Source organism: Eurosta solidaginis, chromosome 3, assembly GCF_040869045.1.
Source record: "Eurosta solidaginis isolate ZX-2024a chromosome 3, ASM4086904v1, whole genome shotgun sequence".
NCBI classification, from domain to species: Eukaryota; Metazoa; Arthropoda; class Insecta; order Diptera; family Tephritidae; genus Eurosta; species Eurosta solidaginis.
In genome coordinates, this window is record NC_090321.1 from 54093299 (window position 1) to 54119695 (window position 26397).

The 26397-nt window shown below is 34.9% G+C and overlaps 1 protein-coding gene across 18 annotated transcripts in view; it reads right to left on the minus strand.

Moving 5' to 3' along the window:
- Nucleotides 1–26397, minus strand: part of LOC137243734 (uncharacterized) — an 815214-nt gene that overhangs the window by 23390 nt on the left and 765427 nt on the right. For all 18 annotated transcript variants that reach the window (XM_067771770.1, XM_067771767.1, XM_067771768.1 and 15 more), the window contains 2 exons: nt 25844–25958; nt 16480–17457 (listed from right to left, as the gene is read on the minus strand). In XM_067771770.1, the coding sequence (XP_067627871.1) occupies nt 16480–17457; nt 25844–25958 (1093 nt within the window). The remainder of the gene's footprint in view (nt 1–16479; nt 17458–25843; nt 25959–26397) is intronic.

The following is a 26397-nucleotide window of genomic DNA, read 5'->3' on the forward strand; positions in this document are numbered from 1 at the left end:
CAGTTAATCAAAATAAGGATTTGCATTTAAATAGCAACCAAAACTGATACTTAGCGCTGATTTACTCAAATCAGCAAACTTTTTCAACATATAATAAGTTCAACTTTGCTTTCAGAGCAATTCAGCGCCACTCAACCCTAGTTAGTACATTTTTTACGTAAGTTCCGCTTTCAGTTTCTTTTTAAATTGACCTCAACATTGCGAGCTAGTTAGCGTAATTTATCTAAACTAGGACTGTGATTTCTATAAAGCAGGCGGAGACTAGTTTTATTCAGCACTGATTTATTCAGTTCAATTTAATCAATTCAGCAAAATTCTTAAACCTTATAAGCATATGGTTTCCCTTTCATATCAGCTAAGCTAAAGTTTCAGTATTGCTCAGCGCCGTTCACAGCAAATATTATTAAAAGCTTTGGCTTATAGTTTTTTTTTTTTAAATTACCACAACGAAGGTCTGAAAGTCAGTGTAGTTAATCTAAATGCGGATTTTGGTTGCTATAAAGTTAACAAAAAGCACTGACTTATTAAATTCAGCAAACTTTTCCAAAATATTTAGCTCGTAGTTTCTCCTTAAAATCAGTTTAACCAAGCTTTTTGTACGTTCTAGAGTCGGTTGACTGATTTCAGTGAATTCAGCGCCACTCAACCCATTTCAGCAAAATTTTAACACAAATTCAGCAAGCAGTTTTTTCTTAAAATGAATTCAACGAAGTGTCCATAGTGAACGCGATTAAGCTAATTTTATTCAGCGCTCATTCATTCAATTCAGATACATTTTTAAGCCTCAATAGCATGTAGTTTTGCTTTCAAGTGTCTTTATGTACGCTTTAAATATGATACAGCGCAGCTAAACTGAATACAGCAAATTTTTTAACGCTGCTGCAGCATGCAGCTTCCTCTTAAAATGATCTCAACAAAACTGCCATTATCTGCGATTTTAATCTAAATTCATATTGTGATTTCTATAAAACAAACGAATACAAATGATATTCAGCGCTGATTAATTGAATTCAGCTAATCGACATAACTCATTTGGATTGTAGTTTTTCCCCAAAATTTGCATAAATAAGCCGTCAGTTCAACTCAGCACTACTCAACTATATTATAAATTCTTTACATAAATTAAGCTATTAGTTACTCCTAAGCTATTAGATCTCACTGGTTTTCAACGCAGTTAAACTCAATTCACCAAATAATTTTAGTAAATTCAGCTTGTGAATGAATTCTAAGATTTTATCTAAACCTGTGCTGTGTAATCAGCACCTAAAAATTCAATTGGTGGTGATTTCACTTATATACAACTTGTAAACTAAGCTAAGTCTCATATTATTCATGGGGTTTCTTCATGTGCGCTGAACTTTTAAAACAACAGCAAAATGCAATTTTATTCAGCTCAATTCATCAATTATTAAATTGCCATCCACATAAAAAAAAAAAAAACAAAAAAACAGGGCGCTATATACCTCCGGGGCTATTTATGTCGAGCGCGCTATCGATATGCGTTTTGCTAATTTTAAAATTTTCCTACGAATTGGTAGGACGGGACTTGCTTTCGGACGCCGAACCGATGGCATTTTCGCTGAGAAGCCATTTGTAGCAGAGCTACACGCAGAGTGTTTGCCTAACCACTGCCCTGGGGGGCGACCGCGCTAAACTAAAGTTAAAACTAATTATAAAGTATAAAATGTTGAATTCAGTACTCTCGGTATTGTAGAGGAGCACGCTACCAGCAGACCATAGTAGCATTCGACACAACTTTTCTAAATTTAGGTCTTCCGAAGGCTTATTTTGATCTCGAATTAGACACAAAACTTTTACGCACTGCTCTTTGGTTTCCAAACTAGTTTAATAGGTGGTTGTTTGCTCTAAATTTAGCGCGAGTTTACTAGTTATATCTTTGAAAATTGGCGGTAATGAAGTTTAATTTAATTCAGCGTAACCCAACCTCAGTTCAGCTGAGCCTAGCACTACTTTTCTTAAAAATTTTTAAAATCTGTTTGAAAATATATTTTGTAGGTTATCATTCCTTGATGTACACCTTTCTTCAGACTATTTTTAAGCTGATTTTATGTGTCAGATATTTTTGTTTTCATACAATTAAGCTTAACTCAGCTCAATTTCGGAAAACCCAAGGCACATACTAATCTTTTTTTCGCAGTTTGTAGAAGTTTAGTGCAGTGGACATTAATTCAAATAAGCAAAGAGCCCAGCTATGACAGAACTTCTTGAAACTCAAAACCCACAGTTTTCGGTTAACGTCATCTTACTCAAATTGTATCTTTTAAATGTTTGTAGCTGATCCGCAGTAAATTAAGCCAAACAAAATTGACGCTTAATATGTCCGCAGTCTGCTCCTGCTATGCGCTGAGTTAATAAAACCTTTCCAAAGCGCTTTATAATAACTGCATAACAATTTGTCTCTGGTTTTATTTATTGCTCACTCTCTTTGCTTACAACTACATACGTATAACAGCTGACACGATTTAAGACCTAAATTAAATGATGTGATTGATTACTGTGGTGTTTTTAGAGTAATGCTTGCCATTTAAGAGTTTACAGCCACTTTTAAGAGCTTGCAATAAAGATTTTGTTTTATACTCGTATTACACCTTCCGCTTTGAGTGTTGCTGTGGCAAGAAGATTTAAGCGTTATACTCAGCCTGGTACCTTAGGCGTGTTTAGTGTTAAGGGGCGTTGATTTACGACCACACAATAATGGAGATGGCTAATTATTTCAACGCTACGCAACTGATATAAACGTTCCTGTTTTTATGCGCAAGGTATTGGTTAAGACAAGGTAGGATTACTCAACGTCATTGGATCTTGGCTATGAAGAGCCCAATAAGTCCGCAGCTGATATGGATAAACTGTATTTTAAAATTGTGCATAATTCAGCGTACTCTAAATGCATTCAGCACTATTTAAGCCCTTCAACGCATGTTCATACATATGTACGTAATAAACTCAGCTTCATATAGTATTGTGATTTTAAACCAAGTTCAGCACCAGCATCATTTAGCACCATTCGATGCGTATAATTTTCAACCTACTTTGTACCTAGACTAAGACTGTTAAATCTATGCACCAAAGTGACCTGGCTGCTCACCAAACAAGGCTGCATAGCAATTTCGTATACAATTTAGCTCCACGAAATTAAATTCAGCACAATTTATCGAAACATACTGACCCATTTCTCGATGAATTCAGCACATATTATATATTAGCGTCATACTCTATGAATTCAGCTGAAAGTGTAGCCGGCCTGTAAGTGCGCGCCGTATTTATTTAGAGCTTAGCTAGCACAATTCAGCTGCATATGCAAACTCATTATTCGTATCACTAAGGTTTTACTTTTATATATGCAATATTTGCATATAATTCAGCTACGATTATCAAAATTTTAGCTGGACAATTATTTAGACAGATTTTAGTTGACAAGCACGAAACTCGGATATGAAACTGATATTGGAAAGCTACTGTGAGATAAGTGAAAGCGTGATCTTACCACTGTTTGAATATAATTGTGATTGGAAATTGAAAGTCTTATACATATACGGATTGTTTGAAATGCAATTCTCAAGCATCGCCTTTTTTTCTTCAGAATTCTATCATTAAAATTGATTTTGGAAGTAATTGTGGGTGTAATATGGCAAGTGTATGCATCTTAGAATGACCCGTTTTTATCTTGACAAATTCAGCTTAATTTGGCATAATTCAGCGTGATTAAATTCAATTCAGCACAACCTTTTTCAGCTTAAACCTGCTAACTGCAGCTCAATTCAGCACAGTTTTTTTGCATAATTGAGCTTTGGCTAACAAATAAATTTTCCTACCACTGCAAACATTCATTTTTTTCTCAAAATCCTGTCAGTAAAATTTGTTTCGAAAACCAACTGTTGGGTCCTATTTTAGATTAGACATGCTTACTTCAGCTCCATGCAGCACAGTTGTTATTTTTACTGCACTATAACGAGACCCACTCATATATAGACTAACTTAGCTTCATAATGCAAAATTCAGGCTTGGTTTAATTCAGGGCAAACTTTTTTCAGCTTAATCGTGCTTACTTCAACTCAATTCAGTACAGTTTATGTTTTTCATAATTGAGCTTTAGTTCACAGGTAAACTTTCTTAGCCAAATTCGCCAATTTTTTTCAGAAAAAAAAAAAAAAAATAATAACAAACATCAATTCAAACATTTTTCAAAATCCTGCAAGTCAAATTGATTTTGAAAGCCAACTGTGAGGAAAATAAGGTGAGTATTATCACTTTTATATGACCCAATTTTATCTATACCCATACAGGTTCAGTTTGCACAATTCAGCACAATTTTTTTCAGCTCAAACATGCTTATTTTAACTCCAGTCAGCAAAGTTTTTAGTTTTTGTTGCAGAATTGAGCTTTGGCTCACTTGTAACTAAATTCGTCAATTATTTTGACAAAAGAAAGCCTCTATTTTTTTTTTTTTAACCCTATCAGTCAAATTGATTGCTGAAACTTCCCGAGAATAAAAATAGGCAAGGATATTCACTAAAACTTGTTTAAATTTTTTCTGAACCAATTCAGCATAAATTTAAACAATTCAGCGCAGCTCAGTTCAATTCAGCCCAACTACGCTGAGTCTAAAAACGTGAACCCAGTTGCCATCATTGATCCACAAACATGCTGGCGCAATTATCCATCCGCATTGAAAATACCAAAATCGCCAACAAATCAATTGCTTGGCATACAAATCATGCCTTATAAACCGTTTTCAAATCTAAGCAGTAAGTCAAACGATAACATGACAACCACAACGCCAGCAGATATATCCAGCAAAAGTAGCTGAATATCCAACAGCAAGAAATAATGCTGTATAAATAATGTCATTCAGCTAAGCCGACCAGAACACGCATTTGCTAAGATGTCAACCCATGCCAAATGTCTGAAAGGAACAAATGTGTAAGCACGATTAAGCAAAGTGAAAGCAAACAACCGTTGATAGATTTCAAGTCAGATCAACATTTTCAGCGATAATGGGGAAACGTTAAATACAATTAAAAGTAGCCACTTGAGTAGAGAGTAGGAAATTGGGTGAGGAGTATGCTGAATGCGGTGGTGAATGCTTAGAGGTTCAGTAGACAGCGAGCTTCCTTCGTATTCTGCCTATGAAGATATTTCACTTGAGTATGATATCCTCTTCTAACTGAAGGAGCAAATCGCAATCCATTTGCGACTAGTCTCCAAACAAACGGTTTTACTTGGGTGCTCATAATTTGGAATCATCCATCAGCATCCAATTAACAGTCGGTCTTGAGAATTTAACCGATTTCTTGGGGTAAATTTTATCATTCTTTCTATCCTTTAACAGTCGTACAATTGTAAATTTTTTGCTGATTTTATCGACCACACTCACATTTTTCAATTTTACGGGAATGATTAGCGAAGGCAGAGACAAGATGGATATGGGATGGAGCAAGAAGAATTGCGTCGCTACTTTCCTAATAACAAAGCTATATGTTGGCGTGTTACTTCTTTGTCCATGCCCTTGTCTATCGAAGAACCCAAATAGTTTTACTCCGCAATACGTAGTCTATTCAATCAAAGAGGTTTCGGTGTCATATTCACTGGTATGGCACGTTTTACCTCCAACTTTATCAGCATTGGGACGACAGAAATAGTAACTAGAGGAGGTGCTACAATGTGAGCGTAGTGGGCTAATATCCAACAAAGAACCGTTCCTCACCTTGTATTCCCAAACGCTTTCGGGTGGTGTTTTGGTGCAACAAATTTTAATAGAGTTCATCCATCAACTCTGGATCGCTATTCTGTTGGGAACTATCAGAGCGATTCTTTGCTTTACTTCCAGATTCTCCGCCCCCCCCCTCCCTCCTCCCCAGCAAGCCACCCAACATCCGCTTGGTATTGTTCTACAAAATCAGTTTAAGAGCTAGTTGGAGACTCAATCGACAGCGAATTACTATTATGAACTGCGGCTACAAGCGAAAGTTCATCTTGCATCAATAAGTTTTCTATAAAAACATGAAAGGCTGCGCTTTGGATTAAGCTCTAGAAACCACTCTTCAAATATTAATGCGAAACCCGTTTTTCGATAAATACCACTGAACAACCACTGAAAGCGTTTCAAGACATATACCTGACCATCCTTGTGTCTTAACGCTAATAGTTCCACAGACCGGTCAATTGAAGTTCGTGCGAGGGCAAAAGCAGTCAACACAGCCATAAAAGGATTGAAAATAAAATCATTTAAAAGTATACATTTATTTTCGGTATAACATATATTTCTGGTAAAGGACTTTCGTTCATGCATATTGGCGAGCATCTCGACTCCCTAGGCATAAAGAATATATTTTTAAAATTCTCATTCTATTGCGCTCATATAACAACGGTATGATTAGGAAAATGGAAAGAAGGATGCATTATAATATCGCATGGAATGCAAAAAATAGTGCACGATATTAGCTTCGCGAGACGTTCAAATAGTTCATCTTATGTGCTTATGCGGATCAACTCTACCACCTCCAGAAATATGTCACACACCACGTTTAAACATGAACATGTAACAACAAGCAACCAGACCGAACTGGTTGTAGTATACGCAAGATGTGACACTAGTTACTTGTATCACAAGCTCGTCACAGCCAAAGCCTACACTACTCGGCTTTCGTATTACAAACATGCAGAGTTGGAGCATGCCTCTTGAGCACTCCATATCGCCGAGGAAGATGAGATTGGATACCAGGAAGAAACAAATGCAAAATAAATATGCGAGCGTTGATGGGAGTGGAAGAGAGAAGCGCGACTGGGTTTTAAAATCAAACAAAGAAGCTGAAAGCCGCGAGTGCAAAGAAAGCTTGAAAGTGCCAATATTAGGGAGAGAACACTTCTAGGCCTTCCCAAATGAAGGTAATGATGAAGCTGAGCTCGGCATTACAATTAATGTTCACCAGCCGAATATGGTGAAGTACGAAAAGCAAATAACAAAATTAAGAAACAAAATAGCATAGAGCGATAAGGTGGCTGAAGGAAGACTCGCTGAGGAGTTGGTGGAGCACATAATATTGCCAGACGAATTCGTTGTCAGACGAGTGTATACCTTAAGATTTGGAATCTAAGAAACCTTTGCCTAATCCACAAGAATCGGTGTCATGAAAATTAGGCCAACTGTGTTGCAGAATCGGATTTTGGACTGAATAGACCAGCGCAAAGAAAAGTTATTTTTCGGCAAGTGAAAACCAAACTCTTACAAGTAATTTGTCATACCTGTCCTGCCTTATGACACAAAGTCGTTGATTCCGGGTTTGTTTGTGAAAAAAATTCTTCGAAATATTTGTGTACACCTTCGAGTGGCTACGGGGATTACCGAAAAACGATGAGCTGTTTAAGCTTAATGCTGACTTGGTCATGTTATGTTAATGGATACTCTTAATTAGGAGTCCAACTTAACGAAACATGCCCTATAAAGCAGAAGAAGAGAGAGGTCCCCTCTGTGAAGTGATAATTAATAAATTTTCGATAGTAGATCGATTACTTTTTGAAGACAAATATATATTTTTTGCATACAAAATCGATTACTTTTTGATAAAAAATGAAAAAATTCGATAACAATTCGATACATATTTGATAACAAATTACGCCGATAATACATTGGTAACACTTTGATAACTTTTCAAAAATAAATCGATAACGTTTTAATGAGATATCGATAGTCGAAAAGTTTTCGAAAATAAGTCTTTAGCAAACCGATAACTCGTCGATGGAAAATTTATAACTCACCGATAATCGTTGTTAACGATATTATATGAATACCAATTCATCAGAAAATCTATAGCGCTTACATAAAAAATCGATAACAATTCGATAACACTTCCACTTCTTATCGATAACACATCTCTAACAAGCGGATAGCTCGCCGTAAAATTGATAACATACCAATACCCCATCGATAACAAACCGATAAATCATCGATTACAAAATTGATAAAAAATTGATAACACTCGCGTTTGAGTTCCACATACATATATCCTCCCATACAGCATAACAATATCTAATACTACGGTTACGCTTACACTTTCTTTCCGATTACGTTCTAGATTACCCTAAACCGTGAGCACCTACACATATATATATATATATATATATATATATATATATATAAACAAATGCAAATTTTTGTTTTTCAAATCGATTAACTTTTGACCAAAAAGGAATACTTTCGATAACAGGTCGATACATTTTTGATAAAGAATCACGCCGCTATTACATTGATAATACTTTGATAACTTTTCAATAACAAATCGATAACTTTTTAATGACATATAGATAATCGAAAAGTTTTCGAAAATAAGTCTTTAACAAACCGTTAAATCTTCGATGGAAAATCTATAACTCACCGGTAACCGTTGTTAACGATATTATATGCATACGAATTCAAAAAAAAATCGATAGCACGTGCATAGCAAATCGATAACAATTCGATAACACTTCCAAACCTTGTCGATAAGGCATCTATAAAAAACGGATACCCCGTGCTTAAAATTTGATAACATACCTACAACCCATCGATAACAAACCGATAAATCAACGATTAAAAGCCACTAACACTTCGATAAAAAATTGATAACACTCACGTTTGAGTTCCACATATATCCCCCCATACATCATAACAATATCAAAAAATACGGTTACGCTTACACTTTCTTTCCGATTACATTCTGGATTACCCTACAACGTGAGCAGAGATGTTTACACATCTGATTATATTTCGAATTGAAATTTCGAAAATTAGTTTTATATTGAATCCCTGTCGAAAACCATTATAACCTACATAAATATGTATATAAAAAAATGCAAATTTTTGCATATCAAATCGATTAACTTTTGACAAAAGGAAATCTTTCGATAACAAATCGATACATTTTTGGTAAAAAATCACACCGCAAATACATTGGTAATACTTTCATAAGTTTTCAATAACAAATTGATACCTTTAATCTAATCGAAATGTTTTCGAAAATAAGTCTTTAACAAACCGATAACTCGTCGATAGAAAATCTATAACTCACCGATAACCGTTATTACCGATATTATGTGTATAACAGTTCGACAACAAATCGAAAGCTCTTGAATAAAAAATCGATAGCACTTCGATAACTTTTCTACATCTTGTCGAAAGCACACTTATAAAAACCGATAGCTCGCCCACGCAAATAGACAACACGCCTATAAAGAATTAATCCAAAGCGATAAATTATCGATTACAAGCCATTAACACTTCGATAAAAAATGTATTACGCCTTCGCTTGGGTTCTATATTCCTCCATACAGCATAACAAATACTACGGTTACGCTTACACTTTCCTTCCGCTTATGGTCTGGATTACTCCATAACGTGGGTAGAGATGATTACACAACAAATTAAATTGCGAATAGAAATTTCGAAAATTGTTTTATATTAAATCCTTGTGGAAAACTACTATAATCTATATATATATACATAGGTGTAAACAGCTGCGCCATTGTTTTCTCCTAGACCAGAAAACTAGACGAGACCATAAGCTTTCAAATAATAGCAGACTATAAAGCTTTCCATCAAACATTTTTTAGTTTTCTATGTCATATGTAACTCTGTTCGGAGCTTACAACGATGAAAAGAACTTCAATTTTAAATACCACACAAATTTGGAATCAAAACTTTTATTTTATTTTTTAGATATTTTTTAAGTTTTTTTTTTGGAAAAGCGCATACCAATCTGTATTAATGTTTTTAATGAGCAGGGCTCACAGAGTATAATAGTTTTGTTCGCATAACGGTAGCCCGTAACGGCGTAAACTAATCGAGATAGATATAGACTTCTATATATCAAAATGATCTGAGCGAAAAAAAATTCATTTAGCCATGTCCGTCCCTCTGTCTGCCCGTAAAAACGATAACTTGATTAAATTTTGAGGTATCTTAATGAAATCTGGTGTGTAAGTTCATGGGCACTCATCTCAGATAGCTGTTTAAAATGAACGAAATCGGACTATAACGACGCCCACTTTTTCGATATCGTGAATTTCGAAAAAACGAAAAAGTGCGATAATTCATTACCAAAGACGGATAAAGCGAGGAACATTGGCAGGTGGGTTGAACTTATGACACAGCAGAGAAAACTAGTAAAATTTGGAATAATGGGCGTGGCACCGCCCACTTTTAAAAGAAGGTAATTTAAAAGTTTTGCACCTGTAACTTGGCAGCTGAGTATGTAATGTTCGGTTACCACCGAACTTAGCCATCCTTACTTGTTGCATATGACGTTGTGTGCTCGGCCCTTAGAGTCTGGGGATCAGTTTCTCGATATTAGTAGTATTTACACCCTCAGCCACAAACCACTAATGAAAGTCAACTTCGAAAAGTTTGCTGTTTGCTGTTAGCCGCACAGCAACCGACCAACCAGCCAATGGTGATATGATGCTGCAGCTATGCACAAGTATGTTGTGCAGGTTGTTGTTGTTGCAACTATTTTGAGTTTTTAAACCTTAAGATGAAAGGAAAATGCAATTAAATTGCTATAAAACACACACAGCAAATGCCTCGGTAGCAAATAACTAAATTGGATTAGTAAATAAGTTATCTGTGAGGTTGATATATATGGAAATGGTGACATTGTAGCTGGGCGTTGGCAGATCTTTATACACAACACTTAAAACAAACAAATTTTTGCACTTTACTGTTTACTCTTGACTAGCTACTGTTGGTATTTTAAATATTATTTTTCCTTTAATTTTGTTTGTTGGTGTCTGTATTTATTTAGTTGGTTGTTTAGGTAGTTTTGCTTGGTTGACTTTTGGCAGGTCAAAGTTTGTAGTTGATTTAAAGCAAGTGAAAGTTTCTTCAAGCAATGCAAGTGGATTTTCCAATTTAATGGTTTGGGTATATACATTTTCAGTGCAGTTAGTAGGCAGTGTTGGAGAGCAGCAAAGAATGCTGGCAAAATTTAGTGAAATTGAAGTGAAAATTGAAGTAAATATGACTTTCTCTTAAAATGCTAGGCTAAACTAATCAGCAAACAATTTATTAAGCTGCAGGTCATTTGTTGTGAAAATAGTTTTGTAAGTTAAAAGTGAACTGTGATAATTTGAAGCGCGACCCCCGTCATAAAGGTCGTGTTTGACGACTCTAACGCCAGGGTGGTTAAGGAGGGTGTTCTTGGCCTCACGGTCGGCAAGTTCAGACTCCACAACCGAACTTCTCCGTATAGATTGAGGCAAATCAACTTCACTGCTGCTCGAAATATGATCACAGCCAGCACCAGGTTAAAGCATAAAGATATACATCAAGCTAAACGGCTGTCCCCTAATCAAAATACAGGTAAGTAGATTGACGGACGGAATGTGAATGTTGCGTTGCAACCGAAAAAAAGACGCTACCTACAGAGCTACGTTAAAAGCGCACACACCAAATGAACGAAATCGGACTATGAACACTACAGCAAGTTGAAAACGGAGGCGAGACATATTTACTGCAAGAAAAAGGAAGAGGCTGAAAGCCGTGAGTACAAGAATCTTGAGCTGTTAGCCGCCAGGAGTAACAACCGCAAATTTTACCAAAAAAATTGGCGACAGACAGGAGGTTTCAAACTCGAAGCAAACTCTTGTAAAAACGAAAACGACGATCTGATAACCGATCTCTAGAGTGCTTTGATGATGGAGGAAAAACTTCTTTGTGCTCACAAATAGGGAGAGCGATGAAACACCCAAGTAAGGTAATGAAACCGAGTCCGTAATCGATAGTAACGGAACAGATGTTAGCCAACGCGACTATGACGAAGTCAGAATAGAAATAACCAGAAAAAAAAAAAAAAACAATAAGGCTTCGGGAGCTGATGGATTGCCAGCGGAACTATTATACTTATATGCAAAATATGGTCGCACGAGTGTATGAATGCGGAAAAATTAAGTACCTGCTGTCGTAAAGCAAAGAGTGGGCGCATTAGCGACTTAGAAACCACGCCACTGTCGGTAGTCATAATTTCGAACTTGTAAAACAATTTGCTATAACGCAGACATCACCATAGTCCAGCGAATTAAAACGCAGCGGCTGCGCTGGCTAGGCCATGTTATGCGAATGAAAGATGATGCTCCGGGCAAGAAAGTGTTTCTATCGGAACCCACCTATGGAAGCAGAGGTAGAAGGTGGCCCCCACTCCGTTGGAAGGAGCGACTGGCGCGCCTTGTTGGACGGTCATAACCGTTTAGACGGTTAAGCGCCAATTAAGAAAGTAAGTAAGTAAAACAATTTGTTTATTTGGGGACCAGCATTAACACAAACAACAACAAAGACAGTTTAGAAATCCAGAGAAGGATCACTCTTGCCAACAAATGCTACTTTGGTAAGGTTGAGTAGGTGAATGATAAATCAAGTCCTATCTCGGAAACAGAAGCATCAGCAGTGACAACATATTAGTTAGGAGACTTTTTGAGTGTTCTAGAGAAAAGTTCTTCGTAAGATTTACGGACCTCTACGCATTGGCGACGACGAGTACTGAAGAAAATTTTATGATGAGCTCTACGAGCTTTACGCAGGCATCAACACAGACCAGCGAATTTAAACATAGCGGCTATGGAAGAATATTCTTATCGGAAGCAGGGGAAGAGGCCGCCTCCACTCCGCTGGAAGGACCAGGTGGAATACGATTAAGATTTCTTTGATGTGATCCCAATTAACTCAACGAAAGGGCGAGTGACGATGTTTGTTGAACAGCCAAAACCGTTGAAACTTAAGCGCCCATTCATGAAGTTGGCAATTATTTAGTGACTTATTTAAACATTCGTAGAAATTAGAATCTGCGCTATTCAGCTAAATTTTCGCGAATTTAGCGCCGACGGAAAAAATTAGCTTATTCAGCCACTATTTTCTTTATTCAGCGTATTTTTATCGAGTAGGAAAATTTAAATTATCTGACATAATTGGATTGTGTTACTTTTACTTATGCATAAAAAATACCAGAAAAAATGTATTTAGCTATATTTCTCGTTATTCAGCAAAAAAAAAATAAATGTATCCAGTAATGGCAATACTTTTATAACCGCGCTCATGCTTTATTTAACAAGAACTGGAAATCTAAATTACCTGAAAATTATTATTTCGTGCTCAGATTATTTTTGTGCAGTAAAAACAAACTTGCAATACGCAAAAAAAAAATTATTCAAATCAGTCGCCTTAAAATATTCAGGTTTGTTTTTCGTAATTCAGCAAAAAATTTGTTTGAGTAAATAAAACGCTTTTACTGCAGGACTCCACGTGGCTCTGCTTAACCGAATAAGCAAGGAATTTTTTTAAACTATATTCAGCTGTCGTGCGGTTTAGAAAGTCGTAGAAACGAAAATCTGCGTTATTCAACCGAATTTTTCCGCACTCGGCGTCTACTTATTGCATACACTTTTTTTTCTAAAATTACAGTACTGAAAAAATTTGCTCATTCAGCCACTATTTTGGTTATTCAGCGCAACTTTTATCGGGTAGAGAAATCTAAATCAACCGAAAAATGTATAACAATATTAAAATTACTTAAATGTTCTATGGATTTGAAAGAAAGTGTACTCTAAACCTTATTCAGCTAAGTTTTTGGTGATTCAGTATAAATATTGTTTCAAGTAATTGAAGCACATTTATAAAAGCGCTCTGTGCGATTGTGCTGAACTAATTTACTAATAATTATTTCTGAAAAATGTTATTCAGCTACCTTTTTCGTTATTCAGCGTAGTTTTTATCGACTAGAAAAATCTTAGTAATATGCGCAAATGCGTACATATGCTGATATTATTTAAATGCGCTGGGATTGAAATACAAATTTATTTAAAGATCCACAAAAGTTTCTGTTTCAAAGGAGTTGCCTCAAAAAGTATTATTCATGTAGGTTTCTAACTATCCAGTAACTGAAACACTTTTATAAAATCATTCTATGCGGCAGCACCGAACTGATCTAGCAATGAAACTGTTTTTCAAAGAGGCTATTCAGCTAATTATTTCGGTATTCAGCGCAATTTTATATCGAAAAAAGGAATGTAAAAAAGGAATGTAAGCTACCTCCAAAAATTCTACGCAACTTAGTTTTCGAACAATTGAATAACTTTTATGAGAGCGCCCAATATATGACTGCTTACTTAATTTAGAAAGAATTTTTTTTGTATGTTGTTCCGCAGCTTTTTATTATTATTCCTATGCTAGCTCCTACGGCGGCCGCCGTGGTGTGATGGTAGCGTGCTCCGCCTATCACACCGAAGATCCTGGGTTCACGCCCCGGAAAAAGCAACATAAAAAACTTTAGAAACATGTTTTTTCAATTAGAAGAAAATTTTTCTAAGCGGGGTCGCCCCTCGCCAGTGTTTGGCAAGCACTTCGAGTGTATTTCTGCCATGAAAAGCTCTCAGTGAAAACTCATCTGCCTAGCAGATGCCGTTCGGAGTCGGCATAAAACAAGTAGGTCCCATCCCGCCAATTTGTAGGAAAAAAATAGGAGCACGACGCAAATTGGAAGAGAAGCTCGGCCTTAGATCTCTTCGGAGGTTATCGCGCCTTATATTTATTTATTTTTTATGCTTGAATTACTTAAAAGCGCTATGAGTCGTAATAAAAAAATGATACCTATACCCAACAAGTTTTCATTACAAAAGACTTTAACTGAAGAAAAGTGAATTTGTGAAAAATGTTTGACCGCAAGCATGATTCAGCTTTGATGTTTTGAGCAAACTTTTTTATTCTAAGTGGTATAATCAGAATATGTTTTTTTCACAAATTTTAAGTTATTCAGCTAAAATTTCTTCGTTTGTAATGCATATTTTGATTTCAAAAATGCAATTTCATCTTTGTACTGAACTTTACTCTATTCAGCACAATTTATCTATGCCTCTTGTTGAATCCTAAAGTTGTCTACGCCATATTTTGTCTTATTCAGCTCACTTATCATGTATTCAGCACTGGTTTAACTTCACTATTTTGTTTTACAATTTTTTTAACAACATATTTTTACAATGACAGGAAATCTATAAACTTCAGTTAGAATCACTCAGCTGTTATTTCGAAAAAATAATTTTGTCTGCTTATCTTTTCCAATGTTTCTGCTTACAAAATGTTATTCAGCTTAGTTTTTTTCCAAGTCTACTACGTTAATATGCGGTAAATATTTTATAATAAGGGCTGAATTCCGTGAGCAGCGAACTTATTTAGGGGAAAAAATACTTGTTAACATTTTACTTTCAATTAGTTCACAGCTTAAATGTATTCAGCATAATACTTAGTATGATACGCTTAGGTCAGAGTCGTACAAGTTTGAAAGTTCACAAGTTTTGATTTAACAAATATAATTCAGCTTAGCTTTTGTCTGTGTATCTCTAAAATGTAAACTAGATTTTAGCATCTTTTCTTATAAAAGGCGTATTCAACTGCACTTTTTGCAATGAGGAGCGTTTCTGAACCAAGTTGATTAGACCAAGTGGCTTTTAGAATATTTTGCCACAAAAGCCCTATTCAGCTGCTAATTTCGCTATTCAGCGCGGACAAAAGTAAGCAATTTTACTAAATAAATAAATATTATGAAACATATTTTATATATTCTGTCAGCCAAATATTCGTGACTTATTATAAATTTTCTTTTCTTTGCTGACACAGCAAATTTTGGATACACTCATTGAGCACATACATATGTATGTAAGTAACCTATGTAAGCTCCCTTACAGGGTTAAGTTATTAACAAAAAATGTAACTTTCCTTAACACTTACAATCATTTATGTATTTGTATTATAAATAATTAATGTAAGGGGCGATAACCTCCGAAGAGATTTTAGGTCGAACACTGTCGTGGGGCGACCCAGTTTAGAAAAATTGTCTTCTAATTGAAAAACCTTGTTTCAAATATTTTGATGTTGCTTTGCCCGGGTCGTGCACCCAGAATCTTCGGTGTGGTAGGCGGAGCACGCTACCATCATACTATGGCGACCGCCATTTCTATCATAAATTTTTTAAATTGCAGAAAACTATTCAAATTTTTGACTTCTATTCAGTGCTTTCAACCGAATTCAGCAAAAGATACACAACGAGTTTTGAAGTGTTTGCTAAACTGATTATAACTCTTCGATATGCAGCTCGATTTAATGGTATTCAGCGCGAGCTGGATCACTTAAAAAAAGTACCTTGGTAGTGGAACTGTTATTTTGCTCATCTTATTTTTAATTTTGTAACTCACAGCGCATCAGAGTATATAAACTATCCGAACTAATTTCCAACTTCATTTCATACTACTCAGCGCACTTTGAGTGGATTCAGCACGAGCTGAATTAGTCTCAAAATCTTTACTTTGTTATAGTAATTATATTTTGAGTGTAAACGTAGACATAAAATAAAATTAAAAGCTATTCAGCGCTTTTTAAAAACAAAAACAATAAAAAATAAAAGAATTTCACAAAAAGTAAAAACGTTTACAATAAATGCAACTCACCATGCACCGTTGCTGTTTGATATGCTGGCGGCGGTGGCAGTGGCAACACATCAGCGCTGCTCCCTAACAACGTAACTTGCTCACCGCCCAACTGATGTTGTTGTTGCTTTCTTGCATGCGCCAGTTGAATTGTGTGATATTTTACAATTGGCTGATTGCAAAACAATTTCGTCCCACATGCGCCAGAGCTGAGCAAAGAGGCTGCTACCAAACCATCAGCAGTATTTGCTACCTTTGAAGCTACCGATGCCACGGGGGTATTTGTTATACTCGTATATGTAGGCTGGTGCTGTTGTTGTTGAGGATGCGTTGCTGTAGCAATGGGAAAGTAAATTGTGGCTGTTGCTGTACCTCCTGTAGCTACTGACACGTTCGCCATTTGATAACAATTACTGGGCATGCCAGTGGCAATGAATGTTGCACCAACACCAATACCAACATTACCATTACCATCGGTTGTACAATTGTTGCTACTGCTGCCACTCAATGTTGATATGGCTCTCGTTGATGCGTTTGTTGTTTGAAGACCAAAACGCACTAAAGTGCCACTGGGTACAGCAATATATTGTTGGTGTTGTTGTTGTTGCATTTGCTGTTGTTTGTATTGTTGCGGTTGCAGTGTAGCATATTGGCGCAATATGGTGTGTGGTTGTTGCTCTTGTTGGTGTTGTTGCTGCTCCTGTTGATATGGTACATGGCTTGTCGGCGACGAGCTTGTCGATGTTATGTGAAATGTTTGCATGACCGTTGCGTGCAGTTGTTGTTGTTCGTGCGGTTGCTGTTGCAAATGTTGTGGTGATGGTGTGGCTGACCGGCTATACAGCTGTTGGTAGTGTTGTTGTTGTAATTGTTTTTGCGTTTCTGGTGGTTGATGTTGTTGCTGATTCTGTTGATGATATTGAGCATTGATTTTCGTTGTCGTCAATCCTTGATTTTGATTCAATTTTGCTGGGGAGTTGTGCAGCAGACGACATGAGTCTGTGAGGACAACAAAACTGCATTAAAAGACATTTTCAAAGAGCATGATGAAATTAAGTGCATGAGAATGCCGAAAATAAAGATGAAAAGGGATAGAGAACTGAAAGAAAGTTTGTTTTTGAAAGTTACTTGGTGTATCTTGGCTTATCTGTATGCGGCGGTTGGAGTAAATTATTAGTCCTCAGGAGAGATGATCGGTGTCGGCAAAAGTTGGCAAAACGGCTGCGGAAATAGCCGTACAAAGTGAAGTTGTTGTTGTTGTAGTAGTGTTTCGCCCCGTTCAATAGGTGCGACCGATCACAAATTATCATCAATATCCTCTAACGGCAGTCGAAGGAAATTTGCTGTTTCGACAGGGGTGGCCCATAATGAGAGGGGTGTTAGAGGCATTGGTTCCACATTACAATTAAAGAGATGGTTGGTGTCATGTGGGGACACATTACAAGCAGGACATATGTTTCGTATGTCGGGGTACATTCTGGATAGGTAAGAGTTTAACCCGTTACAGTATCCAAATCGAAGTTGAGCTAGAGTGACTCGCGTTTCCCTAGGGAGAGTGCGTTCCTCTTCTGCTAGTTTTGGGTATTGCTCTTTGAGTACAGCATTCACCGGGCAATTCCTGGAAAAGGGTCCGATGACTATTTGTGGAGTTCACTGAGGACCTGCTTATGTTTTTTTGCTTCTTACGGCTGAGTTTTCAGGTGCCGTATTTCCTCATAATGTTTACGGAGATGAATACTTAAGCCCCTGGGCAGTGTCGGCTCATCAATCAAATGTCTTTTGGGATGCCCAGGTTTCTGGGTATTCAACAGGAATTGTTTGGTTAGCATCTCATTTCTCTCCCTGATGGGGAGTATTCTCACCTCATTATGAAGCTGGTGTTTTGGGGACATAAGAAGACAGCCCGTGGCGGTTCTGAGAGCAGTATTTTGGTAGGCCTGTAGCTTCTTCCAGTGAGCAGTTTTGAGGCTTGGCGACCATATATGGGATGGGTAGCATGCAATCGGCCAATTGCTTTGTAAGTGGTAATGTGCGTTTCTTTATCTTTCCCCAAGTACTGCCAGTAAGAGATTTGAGGATTTTATTGCGGCTCTGGATTTTTTTCGCACACCCAAGATGCTCAGAATGGTCGACATTTGGGACGTCCATGTTACAAATAAGGTCGCCGATGATATAGTCGGTGATAATGTCAGGTTTCTCGAAGCGAAAAAACTGGAGAGATCATGCAGGTAGCCGTTTGTTTTATTGAAAACCTCATCGATCTGCGGGCCTGGGCCTGTGGCCATTATTGTGCAGTCATCGGCGTAGGAAACTATAGTAACTCCTTCTGGTGGCGAAGGTAGCTTTTATATGTAGAAGTTAGAAAGTTAAACAAAAGTGGGGATAATTCTTCTTGACTTGAATGTTGCGTTCCTAACACCGATGCCTGCCGACCACCCAGATAATTTGCGGTCCACCTTTGAAGATATGGGGGAAGGGTAGACCCTTCCAGGTCTTGCAGTAACATACCATGGTTGACCGTAACGAAATCTTTTGACAGGTGTAGTGCAACGAGTACTGTTCTATGGTGGGGGTTTTGATTTAAACCGCAATTTATCTGGGTGTTAATGTATTTAGCGCGGTGGTTGTGCTATGCAGTTTTCTAAAGCCATGTTGCTAAAAGGCTAGTTGCAAATTTGCTTTGAAGTAGGGGAGCAGAATGGCTTCAAGTGAAGTGACGAAGAGCCGTTGATAAGCGGCTGGGAAGATTGCAAGAGGAATGGTAAGCGGGCGCCTAATGGTCGAAGCAGAAACGGAGAAATTCGAAGCGGCAACATCTGGGCTGCAAAACTTCAGTTGCTCGCGATTAATAATGTTAGTCAGGCGGATGAGCGTGTAGCAATAGTGCAGCTGGAACAATGGAATTTTCAGTGATAACGCAGGGAGCTCAATGTCTTACCGTGTTGCTCTGGTTGTTCTTTTTACGGTAGTCGACAGTAGTACAGGTGGAAAGCTATAGTGTCATTGGCTATTGGCCAAATTGCGGTCTCTAGGATGAAACGACGCACCCGAAGGACGGAACTGACTCGTAACTATATAATCAGCGCTTCTCCGGCTAAGCTGCAAGCCCTAAATAGTTAAGTATGAAAGAACTTTAATTCTGATATTGGATGGCGTTGCTTAATATCGCGTATAATATTCTATCTAGCTATAGTGTTAACTACTTTGTACTCTTTACTTTAATTTTTAAAATAATTTTTATTGAGTTTTCGTGTTAACTTAAAATTTTTGAATAACTTCAAAAAAAGAAAATTCTAATTAGTTGGAAAATATTTAAACTCAAAAATAAATAACATAATATTTTAAAAAAATAAATATTTAAATATTTGGTTAACTACCAACTATATTGGCGATTCTACCAACGGACCTAAATTTTTATATAAGTCTATATGTGATACAATTACTGAGTGTGACGCTTTACGTATCGCAAAACTAACCAATAAAATACAGCAAATAAAAGTGCAACTAAGTGACGTGCTATCAAAGAAAATTTGTTTTAGTTACCTGAACCAACTTCAGAAGATATAATTTAATTGGATGTACATATATATTACGTCTGATGGGTCAAGTAAAAACACCATCATCACAATACATCAGTGCTATGACAAACACCCTCACCACTAACAAAGCTCTAACAAACAAATATGTGATTTGTAAATTAATATACTAAAAAATAAAATAAAGCAGATTTAATATCTATAAGGATTATTCAATGCAAAAATCAATGAATTTAAATTGAACTGCCGCTTAATTTTAATAAAAGAGACCAAGAAATTGTGTACCTAAACGAAAATCTTGTTTATTAATAACAAAACTAAGAAACTTAAAATAATTTTAAAGAACCACTGACCCATTGACATTATATTTTCACGTCCTATCTGATATTTTAATCAATATTGGCATTGAAGAACTGAAAGAATATGCGAAAATGTTTGAATTAGACTAACGCACATCATTTGCTGTCGTATATATTAAACTCAAAATTTATTAAGATAATACCGCTAATTCCTCCCTACAATTAATTCATATATCGAAGTATTTTAATACTTAACGAAACATCGTCATTTTGTATACCATTTGTTGGAATCACTCGTAACCTTTAACGTCCTCTTTACTAATTACAAAGCCATTGCATAACAAAGCCATTCCATAACAAAGCCATTTCATAGAAAGCAATAACGATGTATTTAATTGTCATCACGTCAAAAAAACGCAATTGATTCGCTTAAAATCTTTACAAACATCAATCAACTACTTATTAATTTTAATAATTTTTTTATTAAATTTAATTTTATGTAAGTATAATTTTTATTTTAATATTAAATTTAAAATTTACAATTATAATTCAAATTAAAATTTTAAATCCTTTAAATTTTCAAATTTATTTTAAGATTATTTTTATATTTTAATAATTTTATTTATATATATATATAAAAATAAATATTTTATTTAAATTGTTAACTCCCTTTCCAAAAAAATTTTAAATATTTTCTAATTTTCAAATTTTTCATTAAATTTTTTTGTTTTTTTTTCATATGGTTCTGCGTTCACCAATACGAACCCGTAATTTTACAAATTCGGAAAATCAAAACAACAACTATACAAATAACACAATGACTCACAATACAACTCAAAATTCTAACATTAGTACAACACAAAACAACATTTCTAATATAACACAAGATACTTCAACACAAGATAACTTTACAAATATTTCTTCTACTAAATCGGTTAAATTACCACAATTTTGGCAAGAATCTCCCGATGCCTGGTTTTTACTTGTTGAAGGACAATTTGAAATTAACAATATCAATGATGATAATTTAAAATTTCAAAATGTTCTAATTACTCTTCAACGAGATACTATATCTAAAATTTTAGATGTTATTAACCCTCCTCCTCTTTATAATAAATATGATACAATCAAAAAAATTCTATGTGAAAGATTTTCTCTTAGCGAAGAAAAACAATTAGAACAATTATTTTCAAAAACTGAACTTGGTGATCGTTCACCATCTGAATTATTCAGATTTATGAAATCACTTATAGGTTCTGACTCCATTGTTAGCAAAGAATTACTCTTTAAATTGTGGATTCGTAAATTACCACAAGCAATACATATTCATTTGACTTCCAATAATAATCAAAACAGAGATGTAATTATTATTTTAGCTGACAAACTTTTTGATTTAATCAATAAACCTAATTTTTCCAAATTTCCTGTAGTCTCAAGTATAAATAGTAATATTTTGGAACAATGCGTTAAAAATTTAACTGAATTAACTACGGCTATTTATCAGAATTTAAATAAAATTTCTAATGATATTAATAATTACAAATCCGTTCAAGATCTAAAGATGGAAATAGATATAAATCTCGAAATTTTTCAAGATCAAGAAATTTTTCAAACAATCGTAATTTTAATTCACAAACAACTATTTGTTGGTATCACAAAAAATTTAAGAATAACGCTCTTAAATGTATAACCCCATGCAATTTTAATCAAAATCGTAATTCAAATTGCGAACAAAACTTAAACTGAAACGATCCATTATGACGGTGACGGATAATGGAACTATTATTAAACCTACTCGTCGCCTATTCATATTTGATAAATTCAATAAACTTAATTTTCTTATCGATACCGGCGCAGTTGTATCAGTTATTCCTTTTTCTAAATTTAAAATTTATAAAAGAAATTCGGATCTTACTTTGACCGCAGCAAACGGTTCTTCAATTGAAACTTTCGGTACAAAAATAATTAAAATTGATTTAGATTTAAGAAGAGATTTTGAATTTCCATTCATTATTGCGAACATTGATACACCAATTTTAGGAGCAAACTTTTTAGAAAAATTCGGAATTATTGTCAATATTAAAAATAAAGAAATAATGGATTCTACTACAAAAATTAAAATTGCTGGATCTCCTGGATTTTCTGATATTTTCTCACTCAAAATTCCTATTGTCAAAAATAAGTTTTCGAAATTACTTAATGAATTTCCATCTATTACCTGTGAACCAGATTATACTAAAAAAGTTAAACACCATACGGTTCACAGGATAGAAACAAAAGGTATTTTACCATTTTCGAAACCCAGACGTCTTGATCCAATCAAACTTAAAATTGCTAAAGCTGAATTTGAATTTTTAGTTAAAACAGGTATATGCAGACCCTCAAATTCTCCTATTGCTTCTCCGCTTCATCTCGTTCCTAAAAAAGAACCAAATGATTGGAGACCTTGCGGAGACTATCGAAGACTTAATTTTATTACTACACCAGATCGGTATCCTTTACCACATATCCACGATTTAACAATTGATTTAAAAAACCAACAAATTTTTTCCAAAATTGATCTTGTGCATGCTTACCATAAATTCCCATCGCAGAAGAAGACATTCATAAAACTGCAATAACTACCCCTTTTGGAATGTTTGAATTCGTAAGAATACCTTTCGGTTTACAAAACAGTGCTCAAACTTTCCAACGCTTTATTAATATATTATTTTCTGATTGATGACATTCTTATTGCCAGTGATAATAAAGATCAACATATAACTCATTTTAAATCAGTTTTCAAAAGACTTGAAAATACAATTTAAATATTAAACCTTCAAAATGTACTCTCGATGTAAATAAATAAAATTTTTTAAGTTACGAAATCTCAGGCGAAGGTATTAAACCATCTTTAGATAGAATTGAAATCATAACAAATTTTGAAAAACCAATTTCTATAAATAAATTACAAAAATTTTTAGGTATGATAAATTACTATCACAGATATATTAAAATGCTAGCAGCAGAACTTAGTCCTCTGCATGAAATGTTAACATATGCAATTAAAAACACACTCAAACAATTAAATTGGACAAATAAAACCACAACAGCTTTTTAAAATATTAAAAAACTTTTTGCTAAAAATACTTTACTTACACATTTCGACAAAAATGTTACTTTATCATTAGCAGTAGATGCATCAAATGTTGCTATTGGAGCAGTTCTTCAACAAACTAGCAATAATATACTAGAACCCTTAGCTTATTTTTCAAGAAAATTAACTACAACAGAAACTAAATATTCAACATTTGATCGTGAACTTTTGGCAATTTATAATTCAATTAAACATTTTAAACATTTTCTTGAAGGTAGAACTCTTACAATTTATACTGATCATAAACCTTTAATTCATGTTCTAAATTTTAAAGTAGATAGATCTCCTCGTCAACTGCGTCATCTTGAATATATATTGCTAAATTTACAAATGATATTCAATATATACGTGGAAAAGACAACATAGTTGCCGACACACTTTCTCGTATTCCAGAAATATATGCAATTTCAACTCAAGATATAAATTTAGAAAATTTATATAAAGAACAACAAACTGATACAACAAAATCATTTCTGATCAAAATTCTAAAAATAATTTAAAAGAAATTCATATTCCAGTTATTAATTTAAACATATGGTGTGATGTTTCTCTACAACCTTTTCGACCTTATATTCCACATTCTATGAGAAGAATTATATTTGACAAAATTCACTCATTATCTCATCCAAGTATAAGAACAACTACAAAATTAATTCAAAATAAATATTATTGGCCTAACATGCGTAAAGAAATTAACGATTGGACTTCATCTTCTATCAATTGTCAAAAATCCAAAATTTCAAGACGTACTAAATCTTCTATTCAAAAAATTCAAATACCATCAGGTCGTTTTGAACATATTCATATGGATATTGTTGGACCTCTTCCAGTTTCAAATGAAAATTGTTATATCTTAACAATTATTGACAGATTTTCACGTTGGCCTGAAGCTTATCCACTTAAAGATATTTCAACAAATACTATAGTAAAAACTTTTATTCAAAATTATATACCACGATTTGGTATACCATTCAATATTACAGTAGATCAAGGTTCACAATTCACTTCAAAATTTTTTACGGAATTAACTAAACTTTTAGGTTCTCATAAAATTCATACATCACCTTACCATCCCCAAGCAAATGCCATGATAGGGAGATTTCATCGAACTTTAAAAGCAGCAATTATAGCATCAAACGACTCGGTTTATTGGTCTGACATTTTACCATTCATTCTACTTGGTTTACGAACTTCTATTAAAGAAGATTTAAAATGTTCATCTGCTGAACTTGTTGATGGCCAAACACTTAGAATACCTGGTGAATTAATTATTTCAAATAGTAATAAAGAACATGATTTTTCTAATGACGCTCTTCATAAAATAAGAGAATATTTTTCGCTTGTTCGTTCTAAAGTTTTTCGTCATAACAAAGAAAATTTTTTCGTTCCTAAACAATTAGAAAATTGTGAGTAAGTTTTTGTTAAAGTTCTTCGTAAATCTAATTGAGAATCACCTTATGAAGGACCTTTTAAAGTTATCTCTAAGAAACATAAAACATTTACAATTCAATACAATTTAAAAATATTTCAATTGATTTACTTAAACCAGCAAACATAATTATTAACACTAATTTAAATACAAATACATTAAACAACAAAAAACAAAAAAAGGTTACATTTAATATTAATTAATAATTTTTTTGTTTCAAAATATAGTGTTAACTACTTTGTACTCTTTACTTTAATTTATAAAATAATTTTTATTGAGTTTTCGTGTTAACTTAAAATTTTTGAATAACTTCAAAAAAAGAAAATTCTAATTAGTTGGAAAATATTTAAACTCAAAATAAATAAATAATAATATTTTTAAAAAATATATATTTAAATATTTGGTTAACTATCAAACTAGCGTCCTGTGAGATAGGCTGAAGCTCATAGTCAACGAACTGATTGAACCTTGCAAGTGCGGCTTCAGACCTGGTGAATGTACTATCGACCACATTTGCACGATGCGCCAGATTCGCCTATTTGGGGAACCAGCACTAACAGTAAGCACAATGTCAGCTTAGAAGTCAAACGGGGAATACGTCTCGCCAACTTTGACTGACTAGACCGGATGTATGGCTAGGAATTATGGACGGTGTCAAGAGAATTTGAGAAGCTCGTGCAGTGTTCGGGAGAAGAGTCCTACGAAAGATGGCGAGTTGTATAAGCTTTACGTAGATATGAAGATAGTGCAGAGAGTAAAAATCAAAGGACTTCGCTGGCTATATCATGTTATGCGGATGGATGAAGACGCTCCGGCTAAGAAATTATATCAGTCGACATCGCAGCTTGGAAGCAGGGTATGAGGGAGACATACACTGAGCTGGGAGAGGTGGGTGGAGGAAGACTTGACCTTCCTTCTCCGAAAAGCGTTTCTTTGTGTTTCGAAATATTTCATAATGCGTTATAACAATAACAATAATACTTACCATCGGCAGAATCAGTGCCAGCTCCACCTATATTATTACTGACTTTGCAATCATAAGCACTACTCAAACTAGTTTCTGATTTTAGAGTATCATATGTGCAATTTTTACAGTCCAACTGAAAGTAGAAGAAGAATAGAAAATTGTTAAGTAAAATATGTTTCAGGATACATTTTCGAATAAATCTAAATAATAAGTTAGGTTAGGATGAAGTGGCTGTCCGAGAGCATACTTAGCCCAGTGATAATTAGTGCCGTTGGGATACAGCGAAAAGACCAATGCTAACAAGTGCTTAATGCAATACTCCTCAACCTGGCGTATATAAAGTAGAAAGGCGGTTCCTAGGAAGCGTTGTCTCGCACCATTAACGACGAGCAGTCGCAGATAATGTTAACCCCTGTTGTCTCCATCCTTGCAACTTCTGCAGCACCGCAGATAAATGCTCCACGCCTTTCTGTATGCTTACCTATATGGTAGTGTCCACTTAGTACTCCTACAAGTGTGGGGATTTTATCCCTACTAAGGCTGCAAACACTACAGGATCTCAATTTGGCCAG